The following is a 15,656-nucleotide window of genomic DNA, read 5'->3' as shown; positions in this document are numbered from 1 at the left end:
TTATAGTTGTATAAAGTTAAACAAATAGACACATGTGTCCTACATGTTTTTTTGTGGTGTTCTACATGTATTTTGTCATGTAGGACTCATGTGTTTATTTATTTAAAAGTTGGATAATTAAAGTGTCTGTTTGTGCATTATGAAAGTTGGAGGTCAAAATTAAAATTTGAAGTCAAGTTTAGGGTCCAACATATGTATTATGCCAAAAAGATTGATATACAAGGCATAATACATATATTAGACCATAAACTTGACTTTAAATTTTAACTTTACCCTTAAACTTTCATAGTGCACAAATAGGCACTTTAATCATCCCATCTTTCAATAAATAAACACGTGATTCCTACCTGGCAAAATGCGCGAAATGCACGCATTCTGCGCGAGTGAAGGGTAATTTTCGAGGCCCACAAAAATAAAAAAAAAATGTCGAAATGACAATTCTACCTTTAATGAATCTCTTTTATATTTATTAAAATTAATTTTAATTTTTTTTAGTTTCAAAATAACATGTAAGATATTTTTTTAAAAAAAAAACGACATATAAAATGTTTAGTTAAAGTGTCTTATTTGTGCACTATGAAAGTTTGAGATCAAAGTTAAAATTTGAAGTCAAATTTAGGGTTCAATATGTATATTATGCCAAAAATTTATATCATTAGCTCATTTAAAAGATAACTAAGATAATAACAAATAACTTTAGTTAATCAACATCAATAATAACTTTAGCTATGGAATATAGCTTTTACACACACGAGTGACTGAGTTGATATAACAAAGATATTCTATAAAGAAATTATGAATCTATTATGTATTCTCAATCGAATTTGTCACACCGAGCTTGAGGAGAAAAAAACTTGTATTTACAATGTGGCCCAATCATTGCTAAGTTTGGGCCGGACTCGTGGATTAGGCCAGCTACACATATTCACAACTCGGGTCGGGTTTACCGTTTTGTTGCAATCTCACAAGATCCAACGTCAAAATTGGAAATACCCAAATTTTCCCAGACTATCAACTGAACACTGAAAATCCAAAAAATTGTTCTCGGAATCCGAAGTTTAATTCAATTTTAGGGTTCAGATGGATGAAAATTCAAAGCCCAGAAGCGTTCTTGATTCACTGGGTGAAGAAATAGTGAGAATTGTAACACCAGTCTCAATTTGTATGCTATTGGTGGTTATCCTTGTTTCAGTACTAAACAATGATTCAGATTCTTCAGGTCCTTCATTTACCTCTATAGCTACAGTTGCCTATAGTGAGAGCAGCTCAGACTCAAACTGGGACAAATTGAAAGGTGCCCTTTTGAATGCTTTAGTCTTTGTTGTTGTTGTCACTGCTGTTACATTCCTTTTGGTCTTACTTTTCTACTTCAGATGCACCAAATTCTTGAAATACTACATGGGTTTCTCGTCTTTTCTTGTTTTGGGATTCATGGGTGGTGAAATATGTCTGTTCTTGATCGGAAAATTCAGGATTCCCATTGATTGCGTTACTTTTGCTTTGAGTTTGTTTAATTTCACTGTTGTTGGGGTTTTGGCTGTGTTTATGTCAAAGACGGCAATTATAATTACCCAAGGATATCTGGTTGTTATTGGAGTTTTGGTTGCCTATTGGTTTACACTCTTGCCTGAATGGACGACTTGGGTGCTTTTGGTTGCAATGTCATTGTATGACCTTGCAGCTGTGTTGTTACCGGGTGGACCTCTAAGGCTACTTGTTGAACTTGCAATATCTAGGGATGAAGATATCCCGGCTTTGGTTTATGAAGCTCGCCCCATTATTAATCCCGACTCAGTTCAAAGGGGTGCTGTTGTGCAAAGGAGAGTTTGGAGAGAAAGAAGGGACAATGATATTGGCTCTGATGAAAATTTGGATTCTAGGTCTAACTTGAATTCAACTGTCTATTCTAGTTTGGAATCAAGTACTGGTCTCGAAAGCCTTCCATCAATCGGCGAGAGGAATGCTGTTGATGTGGAGGATGGTGTTGATATGGAGGATGGTCAAGTTTCAAGTTCAGATTCTGAGCTGGCTGCACCGCTAATTCAGCATAGGATAAATGTCCGAATGAATTTACAGGAAGGGTCAAGTGATGATTTTGCACTTGAAGGGATTGGTTTGGGATCGTCAGGTGCTATTAAGCTGGGGCTAGGAGACTTCATATTCTACAGTGTATTAGTTGCCAGGGCTGCGATGTATGATTTCATGACAGTTTATGCATGTTATCTTGCTATTATAGCTGGTCTTGGTATCACTCTGATGCTTCTTGCATTTTATCAGAAAGCTTTGCCTGCTCTTCCTGTGTCCGTTCTGCTAGGTGTCTTATTTTATTTGTTAACTCGGCTATTGCTTGAGACCTTTGTTGTACAATGTTCGATAAACCTGTTGATGTTTTAGGAGCATGATTTCCTCGTTGACAATGTATTACTTTCAATTAATGATATTTCTCCCGCATATCTGTTATAACATCTTTTTTTATTGTTTGGACCATGCTCCAAGTTGGCCAAACTGCAACTCTTGATCGACTAGTTGTAGCAGGCAAAAATTGTCTGTGAAATAAAAGGGAAGCAGGTAGTGATTCAAGATGTCTTCTTCAAGATGTCTGAAATGAAGAAGTGCCACTCAATGGATATACGAGCTAGCTGCACTAGAAAATCATTAACACCGCACCAATAGGTTGGCATATAGCTTATGCCTTTTATAGTGGTGCATGCATATCATAGAAAAACCAATTATAGTTGGCTCATGACATTAACTATCGTTATTATTGCCCACATGCAGAGTGACCAATAACCTAAAGCAGGAAAGAAATTGATTTTAGGAAAGCACAAGGTGACAGGGACAGTGCTCAAGTAATTGTGAGTCAAGCTATATAGAGAGGGAGGGATGAGAAAGTGAAGTATGGCTGAAATGATTATAGTTCTTTCTGCACAATTTTTCTTGAATTTAGTGAGACCCACAAATATGTACTATAGCTATAAAGTGTGTTTTCTATTTTTTATTGAATCAGTCATAGAAATGACTGATATCTTCGATCTAGGAAAAATGATCTTGGGTGATCTTTTTTGTTTCAGTCAGATGCAGTTTTACAGTTTCATTAACAGGGAGACACATTTCTGTAATCTAACTAAATGTTGTCTTTCATGATTGACCTTCACAAACACAAAAGTGGAACAAAATTACAACATTGATCATCATCGTGTCTATTTTGCCTTCACTGTGTTACTTCTGAGACATATACTGTACTCAAATTGCTTGAGTGCCTTTGACAATTTTTAGGGTAAGTTCCTTCTTTTTGTTGCAGAGGAATGTGCTTCCAACTGGCTGACCATGACTTTGGGGTGTGAAAAATAGCTCTTTTATCATTAAAATGTCAGCAGAAAGTATTGTTTATTCTATAGTTAAAGTAAGTTTTGAGTCTTGATGTCTGTTTGAGACAACATGGCCATTGGTAATGTACCTAACCACTATGCTAGGGAAGTAATTTGATTCATTTGACAGAATGGAAATACAAAATTAAGAGAACGATGCTCTTTGAAAGCCACAGTCATTGGATCTATAACTTTGGCTCGAAACCACGACTGGAACATTAAGCGCTTAAGAAATCTTAGTCCTTAGTTTCCTTATTGCGAAAAAGGTAATATGGAAACTGGACAATTATTTGACACTTCTGCCAAAAAAAAATCCATGAAGTTAGTAGGAGTGATTTCATGTATAATACGTGTGGGGGGGGGGGGGGGGGGAGGGGAAGAGGAGAATATTAAGGGACATAAAGATAAATGCCAAAGAAAATCTGAAGTCTCTGAAGCTAGAGTTGGCATCTTATGTAAGCTCTGCCTCACATTCTTTTCAAATTGATTATGTCTATTCATTACACTATTTGTCCTTTATACTTGTGAGTTGTGATTGCTTAAACAGATAAGTGTTAGATTTTATTGTTATTTGACACTACTGAAAGTAAGGTTACTGAGAGAAACATGTATTTATTGTATAACTCATCTGAGTAACTACAGTTGCCTGTAATGACCAAGTTTCTGTTGACTTGTAATTTGTTTGAAAAAGGATCATGATGTGTCAAGTACAATGGAGTGATTGAACATGAGTCCACCTGATCATTGGTTACGTGTTCTGATTAGTTAAAGATTATGAGGTTTTGTTTTCGTTACTGAAAATACTTCCAACAGTGTCTTTTCATGCTCAGGAGGTTTAATTTCTAACTTCACTTGTTCTTTCTTGTTTAGGAAAATCACCTTATCAGAATAGTTGGTGTTGTTTGGTAATCGGTAGTTATACAAAGATCAATTATAATGGAATCTAAATATTATTTTGTGACTGTTTAGTTATCCATCTTTTATCCTGCATAAAATATACGTAGATTCTCCAACTTATATATGTATTAGTTTTGTCGGTTTCTAAATTGCAAACCGAACATTATATTAGGTGTGTTGTATTTTATGCATAGCAAAAAGATGCTGCCAAACATGGTGTTACTTATGCAAGATTACTTAGCTCTTCTTAATCAGCTACCAAATGACCCTATAAATGTATCAATCATCATTATATTAGCCCCTAGCGCCACTGTTCCCTCAAAAGAGTCAAGACCTTCACACCAACATAGGTTTTAAATTTGAAAACTACAGATACATGTACAAGAAGAAGACTTGAAACGACTTTTACTTTAACTATGAAGCATAAATGATACAAATGTTCAGTGATAGTTATGGGGTGCTGAACTTCTGCATTATTAACACCGAGAAAAGAATAAATCAATATGATTTGATAGGTGGCTGAGCATGTGCTCATACAAGTTTTCTCTTTTACCTGTACAGATGTATTGAATGCCATGACTTGAATATCTAAAGTAGTTAGGCCTGTCTATCAGACTTAAATATCTGAAGTCATCTTCTGTCTTCCAACCTTTATGGCTCAGTGGTTTTGACCACTTTTAGCCTACATTGTTTTGACTTCCCAAAAATATCATCAGATTAGTGTTGGATCATCCAAAAATAGTGCCTTCTTGATGGATTCTGATGAGGATGGGGCAACATTTTTTAGGAATCTGAACGACATAGCTATGACAAGTGATTTGGGACACTCGTGTTGCAAATGATCAGCAACAGAGTGTTAGCAAGAATGAGAGTGGAACACAGATGAAAAGGAATGCATATACCATTAAGTTGCAATACTAGATTGAACTCGAAAACTATGGACAACTATACATCTGTGTGGTGTGTGTTAGGGTGGGGGTGGGGGAACTACAACACTAATGTTGATAAATTACAAAAGATAAGACAATTGAAACGCTCAATGCAGGAAAATATACTACTACTGTTATTCAACTTTCACCTCCTCCAGTGATGATTAAGAGACTTTGCTGAACCTTGAAAAAAGTCCAGGAGATACTCCTCCAAGTCCTCTTCTGTGTATTTGATGTGCTTTTCACTGAGAGATTTTCTCACCTTTCCAGCGAATGTACGGTAGGCATGAATGACCCTTAATCCGATTGAAACATTCAAATCATCTCGAAGATCAATATCTGGAATAGTCCATCCTGTCTGGTTTTTATACACTTCCTCAAAAGCAATACTGAAATTTCTGCACCTCTCCTTCAGAACTGCCTTCCCTAACTTCTCATAACCGGTTATCAAAGATATGATTGAATTCCATGTTTTTCTCTCATAGCTTTTTTCGTGCTGCACATATTTTACAATATGTATTTTTATCCACTCATCACCAAAACAGGTTCTGAGTTTGGAATTCTTGATTTTCTGGACCATGTAATGGATGTTGTTCATCAAAAAGATGTGCTTCAAAGAATCGTCTTTATATAAATTGGACCTATCTTCAAGGTTGGATTCGAGCCTGGATGTTATTGACTGCAAGTGAAAAGCCAATGGACATGGGATTTCGGATGAAATGTCGAGCTTGACCAGTGTATCGACAACTTCACCCGAATTCTCTACCTCTCTGTCCTCTAAAAGGAACCTCAGGGTAACATAATATTCTGACAGAAGCATGAAATAATTGATAACATACTTGGTCAGAGGATGAACACCTCCTCCTTGAAAGGGAGTTGTTGAAGTGTTTGAAGCAATTCGATTCCCCAACCCCAGAAAGATTGCCTTTGCAGAATCTCCAAGATTTTTCATGAGTTCATGGTACTCCACTTGAATGGAATTACCATGGTTTACACAAAACAAAGCATCCACATCTTGACAAAGACCTCTAAGAAGCTCATACATGTCGAGTAAACAAAAAAGACGTTCTGGTAGAAGGGGACCAATAGCTACAGCTTGGCCAAAATTCAAAAGACACATCATGGCATCCTTTGAGACCTCAATGAAACATGTTGAACTGACAGATCCAAACTCACCAAGAATCTGATCAAAGAGGTTTCTCTCACTAGGGAGATAGAATGCAATGACATTCTTCGTTGCCTGACGCCACTTCTTAATTCTGCAATTCAAGCTTGCCCAGTCCATTCTCAGCACATCTTCAATGCTGATTTGTTGCATACAGAAAAGCCCCAAGTATTCATACAATGCATCTTTCCAGAATCTGATAAAAACTTGGCAAAATTCCTGAACATAATGTGAAGCTAACATCAGATCTGCAATGGACTTGATATAAGGAACAACGCCTGGATGGACCAAATCCATTATTATACATTCTTCTGATTCAGCTCTACTACTATCCAGACAAGATGTTCCCTCAATTGAGTCATACTCAATTGAGACCATCATTTCCTCATCAACTACGGTCTCTTCACAAGAATGGAACGACACATATGCATGCTCGAAACACTGCTTACTCTGCGCAAGAATATTGATAACTTCTTCCTGCAGCCTTACCATTGCAATCTGCAAAACACTGTGAGCTTGATTAGTAAGTCTGCTTTGTTTCCTGTTCTTGTTTAGCACCATACTTTCCAAGCTCACTATTATACTCCGAACTTCTTCTACATTTTGCAGATACTCAAGAAGTTGATTAGAAGGACCAGTATCCCATAACTTCAGACAATTTGACTGCAAGGACATGATCTTTGCCTCAGCTGACTTCAACCTACCTTCGATCTCTTTGAAACTTGTGGTCTCATCCTCTTTTGCTTCAGTCATTGCAGCCAAATGAATGTCAAGATCGGCTAGAGTTCTTCTAACTTCATCGCTCAAGCTTGTCCTGTCTTTTAACGCCTTCACAAGGTGTTGAGCTGCAGCAATTACATGTTGATCCGTCGATTTATCGCCTTCCATTTTCAGGCAACAGGTAAAGTCAAAAGTAAACTTTGGATGATCCTTCCTTCCTGAATCTTGAAACCAACCTCAAGCTCTAATTTTTTAGGTAATCAAGAAGGACAAAAGACTGCTCCCCCCACCCCTTAGTTAAACCCCAAGTCCTCAACAGAATTCAGAACACAGACTAATGACCAGAAAATACCCCCATAAACCTCAAGTCCTAAAAAAGGTCAAGATTCTCTAATGAAATGTGACAAGTTTCAACAAAGGACACAAAATTGGGATGTACATCTCTTAAACTCTTTCAGGGTCACTAACATTAAAAGATTAACAACCATCAAAGAATGGGCATGAAAGTTACTACCAAAACATAACAAAACCAAAGTTCAAGTGCTAAAAAGGGATTAAAAGACTATGTAGGTAAAGCCAAGATTATGCTTGTTTCTTGGAGCTCTCTCCTCAAAGATTGGTTCTTTGAGTCAAGAAAAGAACAAAATATAGTAAAAGGGATGATAAGATGTGAAGTTATTGAAACAAGAGTTAACTGAATAGAAAGATCACACCTCTACGCGTTTTAGTGGAAGATAATAGCCCAATCAAAACAAGGACAAAAGGGTACATCGCATAGTGGTAGTATTGAGGAATGAGATTTGTTGCTGATTTTCCAACAAGTACTTTTCCATTAAAATACAGAGAAAACTTTAGTGGTCAAAAGGGAAGAAGAAAGAAACTTCTTACTTATAAAAAGTAAGCAAAAATATATTCAGCTAACCTAGACTAAAGACTAATATTTGAAGTTGTTTCTTTCTCATTTAACTAAAATCAAACCAGCTAACCACTCGGGACTCTAATGTGGACTCCGGATATTGATTAGAAACATTAACAAACTAAAATCAACAACAAATCTAGAAAAAAATCTAAATGGGATTTCTATAGAGACGTTGTTTTCGATAAATACTCAGCTCCAATACATCCAACCCTAGTACAATACAATAAGAAGAAAATAATTTCCAAAGCATAACTAAAATCAGAATTTTCTAATTGATACAGTAAGTAATTTTTTAATTCTTGGGAGTTGTCTATGTTTTTACTCAAGGTGCCTTTGACTATTGACTATGGTGGAGTATTGGGAGAGAAAACGGGTCGGGTTGGATGATCGACCCATGAGATTACTAATTAACGTTGACGTATTAATGATATACCTAGTCACATTAACGTAAGCGCCTAGCTAATACATTTTCCTGTCGCTTGCGTCACTTCCACAACCGGAATATATATAAGTTCACTTAAGTTTTATTTAATAATTTTATTTTTATTCTCTCTTCGTTTCAAAAAGATTGGTCTAGTTTGACTTGGACCGGAGTTTAAGAATTTTTTTTTTTTTTAATCTTGTGGTTCTAAATTAAAGTTATGTCAAATATTTGTGGTCTTAAACATGTCATATGAAAAGTTAAAGTTAAAGTATTGCCAAAAAAGGAAATGAGTTATTCTTTTTTAAATAAACTAAAAAGGAAATAAGGACTTTCTTTTTGAAACGGAGGGAGTAGTAAATTTATATTCATATTTTATTTTTTTATTCTACATATTATTTTTCAGAATAACAAAAAAAACTGTAATAACAATAATTTTGCAAGGTTAGAAAAAAGAAAAAGAAAACGATTAAAATTTTCAACTCTCTAAAAAAATGTGTAATATAGATTGAAAATTTGAATATGAATATTTTAATTTAATAAAAATAAAATTTAACTTCTTTTTTTTTAATAGATGTTTAAATTGGTTTGTCTATATGAAATAATATTAATGTTAAAAATATATTCATAGTTGTCATTAATCTTAATTTGATTTTCAAAACACTTTTTAACAAAGATTAGCAAAACACAATTTGCTGACAAAAATCACTTTTGGATTAGCCAAACACAAGGTTTTTTTTTTCAATTCAAAAAACAATCTCTTGAAAGCTATTAAAAAAAATTAGCAATAATGTCAAAGGAGACTCGACAATAATAAAAACATATTTTGACTTTATTTGTTTGACTACATGACATTATGGTATTGCTTTTACAGAAATATCGTATTAGAACGAGATACTTTTCAAAAATATGAGTTGTTTGATTTGTAGGATAAAATATTTCATAATTAAATTTTTGTAGTTAAGTTTCTATTTTATTTGATTAAAACTATACTAACTAAGTAGTTAATGTTATTTTATTTCATTCTAAAAGTGAAATTAATTACTCTCACAATAATAAACCAACATTATTATTTTCAATAATTTTGTAACGAATTAAACAAATTATGTTCAAAAATGCTTTTACATACACCCCAAAAATATCTCGTGGTCATCTCATCACTCATCCGTTTCAATTTTTTTGATTTTTAAATCAAAGTTATGTAAAATATATTAAAATATTTTCTAATATTTTGATATTAAATCTGTAAGCAATTAAAATTAAAGAATTGTTTTTTCTAAAAAAAAAAAAGTAAACTTGGATAGAGTTATTGTGAATGGGGCCAAACACGGTGTTAATTTCGTAACCGTAGTCCGTACTCCGGGAAAAAAGGAAGTTTGGGCACCATGGAATCCAGCGAGAATGTCGCTGCTCTGTGAAAATTGCCGTTCAGTTTGCGTGTGAAAATTTTCGTTCATTCCACGCTCTTCTCTTTCCCCATTCTTTCACAGAATAAGAGACTACATGAATAACGACGAGGGCCAAAGGGGTCTTTTGGTTTTCAGATCAGCTCCCAGGTCAGTCGTCGCCGGCCGGCAATTACCGGTTCGACGACGACCCATTCCTTTTGCAGCGCTTTTAGCCGTTTTTTGGGCTCCATAGTTGGACGGTTCGTGATTTCTCGATTTATTCATTTATATCCCAAATGTTACAATTTTTTTTCTTAATTGTAGCATTTTTGTGATGGGTTTTTGCTTTAATTTTTATTTCGGCCTAATTGCTGGGTAATTAGATGGATGATATTCATTAAGAGAGCATTGCACCAGTGTTTCACTATGTTTATTTGTTCTTTTGAGTTAATAACTAGATAATGCTGTGTGAAAGGTTTTGAACAATGTTACTCGGACTCTCCAGAAATGCACTACTTTTGGAGAATCCAACTCACGCCCGAGTAAAGAGTTCGAGCAAAAGTAGGTTTTGAAAGCAAGGAGCCAAATAGTTTCTTGAAGTGATGCTATGATAAACGTATTTCAGAACCATTTGGTGAACTTGTGTGACAATTCCATTGAGGCTGCTATTCTTTTTCTGACTATTCTGTGGAGGCTATTCTTTTTTTGACAATTCCGTGGAGGCTATTCTTTTTGCTGACAATTCTGTGGAGGCTATTTGGTTAACTAAAGTTCTAATTAATATATAAACTTTTTTCTTGGAAACCAATGGACTGGAATGTATTGCAAATTCTTGACCCGGAAAGTGTATCAACTTCCTTGATTTAGTCATAGATGGAAAGATTGAAAAGACTAGTCTCAACTATTACACTTCCGTGTGATAATAAGCATGCGAGAGTGCATTTCAAGCTCAGTCGTCCGAACCCTTGTCTCCTCTGGCCCTTACCTTTGGTGTCACCTTGTAGTTTTTCTTGTTGTTTTACTTGTACTGTTTTCTGAGGGATGATTCATGATTTGAGAGAGGAACTCTAACTATTAGAACTCGAAACACATATATCTTGCTTGTTTTCATCCTTCTATTCAGTGCTTGTCCCTTTGCATACACACAGGCAGTCCTTGGGCTCAGGAATTCTTATAGTTGCATATTTTTCAAGATATGGCGACTCCATATTTGTTTTTGCTAGTGAAGATTATGATGACTCATTTATGTTTTTGCTAATGAAGATTATGGTGACTCATTTTTGTTTTTGTTAATGATGATTATGGTGACTCGTTTTAGCTTTTACTTTTATCTTTGATGCAAAGGAATTGTTTGGTCTACAAGAGCTTGAGGTGAAAATGTCAAAAAACACTGCTTTTGTATCACACAAACTGTACACCCTCTTATGCATGTTCTTGGCAGCCATTGAATTGTTAAGACATCTTTGTTGATTGTATCCTCTTATGTTAAACATTGTTGTTTAGTATATTGGAAGAGTGGGTGTTTTAAAGAAATTTTTAGGCCTGGTTGCTATACTTTCCACCAAAGTTCAACAGTTTCTAAAATTTTAAGCAAGGATAGAGGGGTTGAACTCTTAAATGCCAAAGACAACAAATAAGACTGAATAATGGTTTTTTATGGCACTAGCATACATACAAGAATTATGTAGTACATGTTTTTTCTTCTGGATTTCGCTGTTTGCCTTTTCAATCTCTTGTTTAGCACGGGCTGTAAAAATGCAGGATTGCCTTGACTGTAACTTCAATATTGGTACGACCTTGTCCTAAATCAGTAGCATAAGAAAGTCGGGTTTTCACATGGAAATCGTTGTTGCAAGCATAGGGCCAAGCAGAAAGCTTGTTGTAGATAATTCATACCTGAAACTTCAATTTGAAATTTAATCATTGATCCATTTGAACATTGAATTGACTCTGATTTCAGTTCTTTCTATGGCAGTAGAAGTTTGACTCTTTGGCTTGGTAAAGGCAACTTTGCATGGTGAATTGAGTCAGATGTCTTCAGCTATGGAGCCTAAGCATGTTACTGCAACTGATGGAAAATCAGGGACACCTCCTACCCTTGCTGTTACAGGACTTAAAGTCTCCCCTCGCGGGAAAACTTTAAGTTCCTCAGACTCTTTCTACAATACATCACCTGACTCGACACTGAATGACCCCTTTGGCAAGGTTAATTATGAATCTGATGATTCCACTGTTAATGCTAATAACTTACCCAAACTTGGTAAGGATAACAAATCACAGTTTTCAGACAACAAAAATCCTGTTTCTGGGAGCTCTACCATTAGTAGTGAACCCTTAAACCATGAAGTGTCACCTTCCATGTCAGAGTCAGAAGGGACTCACTGTTTTTCCAGGTCATGCTCTGACAATTCGTCAACCACAGAATCACCTCCCATGCAAGTAATGGAGCACTCCGCAAACGAATCTTATAGGATCCCTTCTTCAGTGTTTGCTAGAGATGAGTCTGCAAATCCAGCAGAGTGGAGTGTAACTTCTCATGAATCATTATTTAGCATTCACATGGGTACTACGAGTTTTACCAAAGATGCTAGTTTTTGGCAGTCGGATGAGCTGGGTGAGCTAGGAACTCCTCAAAACTTCCCGGCATCCCCTGCTATGTGTGACTTCTCACCGTACCAGTCAAGTCATGAGATGGAATTGGCTGAAGTGAAGATCTCAAGGGGAAATGAAGATTTAAAGCATGAAAGATCTCTTGCTGTAGGACGTGTTTCTCCTAAGCCAATGGAAAGTGGAACCAATACAATGTCTTTTGCATTTCCAGTGTAGGCAGTCTACTCTCAAACTCTCATATGATACATTGGCAAAATTTTGTCCTTACTGTTCATTTAGAATGTCGACAATCATTTCTAGTGTGAACATTTCTTCTTTCTATCTCACTTTCCGTGCATACAATTATAGTGGGACACCTACATTTTGACTCCAAAGACTAATGACAAATGCTCCATAAATTATTATCTCTACTGCATGACCTGTTGTGCTACTTACTATGAACATATCTTGTGGTTTCAACATTTAAATAATCGACTTTATATCTGGACCCTGATCTTCCGCTAGGTAACATAGACATGTATCTATAGATAGATTCTCTTTTTCTGACTTGAATAGAATGTAAGGGAAAAACTGAAAGATTAAATGAACTGTTTCTGCATAGATATGACTTTCGGAAGGTATCAATGTGAACATTATGCTTCTTTGCAATTTCCATATGTATGCCAGTATTAATGAGAGATTGACTGACCCATCTGTCTAAAAATAAAGGCTGTCAGGGAATCTGGATAAAAACTACTCACAGCGCATGGCTGCTCCAACTGAATCTAGCCCAGAGCAGAAGCAACCTCAGTTAGAATCAGCTGAGCTGCATACAGAATCGTCCCCTCAATCAGAGCCAAAGACCCCGACAACAACTGAAGGTTCAGGGAAAACACAATGGTTTCCTTTCTTCTCGTGCTGCTCTTCCGGTTCCTAGGATTGCTTTCCTAATAGTCCCTTTGTTTCTGACAATGCCATGGTTCAAGGAATAATACGATTAGCCCAGAAGTGCTGATGTGGTGCATGCCCGGTGAGTTTAGTAGTAACAACATTCATAAAAAGGACTTAAAAGTGCTACTTTGATGCGTTTTGGTAAAGTATGATGACTTAATCATCCAGTTTACTTGTCTGCCCTTTGGACCACTATGTGTTTGGTCCCCAGAGTTCTAATTAGAAGATCACGAAGACCTTCAACTTGTGGGATTCTGATTTTTCAATTGTTTGTGTCAAATGTAAATAAGCAGAAGTTTTTTTTTTCCAGATTTTGTTTGATGCTGATAAGTCAGAAATTAGAGACCTGCATGTTTGTAAGTTTCCCCCATCCATTTTTTGACATACAGTGTAGATGAAGCTCTTCATTGATTATCAGTTAGTTGTAAATCTTTTTTTTTTTTTTCTTTTATAGAGAAGGAGAAAATCTCGTTTCTTCCTACTACCCAGAATTTTATATGTTCATATACAATCTTCTCCCTAAAACTTGAATATTTCTCCATATGTGATCTTATAGTTCGTACTACTTTATGCCCTTTTTTTAGTTAGAGATTTTCATCTTTACAAATAAAAATCTTGGAAAAGTTATTTGTTATTGTAATTGGTCACGAGAAATCACTTTACTATATGTTTTTGAGTTAGATTGTACATCCTTAATGAACTAATCAAGCTCTTGTTTCAGTAAAAGCTATAATCATACATAGGTTTATGAGGGATCATTGTACTGATTAATAGGGCTGTTCATCGTTATGGTTAAACAATAGAATTGTAATTCAAACTAAATCGATATTTGGTTTGATTTGGTTTTAAAATTTTAAAAATCGATACTATTTGGTTTGGTTTTGGTTTTACAAAAGCAACTGCAAAAATAACCAAAGAAAATCGATAAATTAGAAATGTAAATTTTATAATTATTTATAAATAACTATAAGGAAAAAAAGGGTATGATATACCCATCAACTTTGTTATTTAGAGCTGATATATCTCTTGTTATGAATGTGGCTCATATATACCTCTACTTATAAACAAATCGCTCACATATACCTTTTTTCTCTAATGGAAATGGGAAAAAAATTAATATAACTTTTTATTTTTTTTTTCTAAAAAATATAGTCCATATGAGTAAATTTAATCCTCGTCAAACATATTTTTTTAATTTCAATAGCTAATTCAGAATTATTATTTTCATAATCAAATTTATTTATGTTTCACTAATATTCTTGTAAAACTTATTGTAAATGGACCAAATTTTTTTCTTCGAATTACAAATATAGACAAAAAAATAGTTTAAATTTTTTTCTTTAAACTAAGGAATGAAAGAAAAAAAAAAGAATAAGAAACTCAAATAATTATAATAAAAAAATAATTTATGTATGAAAAAAATTAAAATATACCTTGAACATTGATAGAAGGATCATATATTCCCCTAAATAATTTTTTTCAAAAAATTAGAAGTAATAAATATAAATTTAAAACTAATTTTTTTAACTTCCATTAAATAAAGGATATATGTGAGCCATTTTGTAACGGCATGGGTATATGTGAGCCGTTTGTATAACAATAACGGCATAGATGAGCCACTTTCGTAACGAGAGATATATTAGCTCCAAGTGACAAAGTTGAGGAATATATCAAACTCTTTTCCCTAAATATAAATACTTTGTTAAATTTAAGTAACTTTAAGTCTTTAACTTTACATTTTTCTCAAGTCTAAAACTTAAATTTTAGTCCAATTACAATCTTAAGTCCAATTCTATCAAAATTTATTACCTATCATATCTTTCATAAGATAGTTACACACTCTCTTAATTTAACAACTTTGCTCGTGTAATGATAACTCTAATATTGCTTAATTGAACAAACAATACCTTTTATATCGATTTTTCGTGTATTAGATGTTTTTTAAATCAAAATATGTATGTCGTCAAAAATTTATTATTTTCAAATTAAAAAAAAACAGAAAAACTGAATCAAAACAAACCAAATCGATGGTTATTTTTTTCATTTGATTTGATTTGAGTTTATAAATTTAAAAACCAACTAAATTAATTTAATTTTAATTTTAACCAATAATCAATCCAAACCGAATTACTAATACCCCTACTGATTAATGCAGTAAAGTGATAAAAATTAGAAGTATTGTATCTTTTTATTATGTAAAGAGCTCTTTTTTTTTTTGGTAAAAAATTTAAAAGAGCTCAATGTCATACTACACTTCAAAATTATAAATATGATGAATTCACCAAACTACAAACTATCATACCATTTTA

The 15,656-nt window shown here is 34.4% G+C and overlaps 3 protein-coding genes across 4 annotated transcripts; 2 read left to right on the top strand and 1 right to left on the bottom strand.

Annotated features, from left to right (window-relative positions):
* The first annotated feature begins 801 nt into the window (after positions 1-801).
* LOC101254775 (presenilin-like protein At2g29900) lies at positions 802-2,463 on the top strand. Its single transcript, XM_004236001.5, has one exon. The coding sequence runs from the start codon at positions 1,081-1,083 to the stop codon at positions 2,392-2,394; it is 1,314 nt and encodes a 437-aa protein (XP_004236049.1). The 5' UTR covers positions 802-1,080; the 3' UTR covers positions 2,395-2,463.
* Positions 2,464-5,150: 2,687 nt separating this feature from the next.
* LOC101255283 (exocyst complex component EXO70E2) lies at positions 5,151-8,374 on the bottom strand. Its single transcript, XM_004236003.4, has one exon. It carries the CDS (start codon positions 7,245-7,247, stop codon positions 5,340-5,342), a length of 1,908 nt encoding a protein of 635 aa, XP_004236051.1. The 5' UTR covers positions 7,248-8,374; the 3' UTR covers positions 5,151-5,339.
* A 1,312-nt stretch (positions 8,375-9,686) lies between these two features.
* LOC101255575 (uncharacterized) lies at positions 9,687-13,888 on the top strand. 2 transcript variants are annotated; one of them, XM_004236004.5, is made up of 3 exons: positions 9,687-10,067; positions 11,783-12,629; positions 13,126-13,888. In XM_004236004.5, exons 2-3 carry the CDS (start codon positions 11,839-11,841, stop codon positions 13,331-13,333), a joined length of 999 nt encoding a protein of 332 aa, XP_004236052.1. In that variant the 5' UTR covers positions 9,687-10,067; positions 11,783-11,838; the 3' UTR covers positions 13,334-13,888. The 2 variants fall into 2 exon arrangements, with proteins under 2 accessions (XP_004236052.1, XP_010318855.1); XM_010320553.4 differs by having other exon boundaries at positions 9,736-10,067; positions 11,786-12,629.
* Positions 13,889-15,656: the final 1,768 nt, after the last annotated feature.

Source organism: Solanum lycopersicum, chromosome 3, assembly GCF_036512215.1.
Source record: "Solanum lycopersicum chromosome 3, SLM_r2.1".
In the NCBI taxonomy this organism is placed as follows: Eukaryota; Viridiplantae; Streptophyta; class Magnoliopsida; order Solanales; family Solanaceae; genus Solanum; species Solanum lycopersicum.
This window is presented reverse-complemented; position numbering and strand designations above follow the sequence as displayed.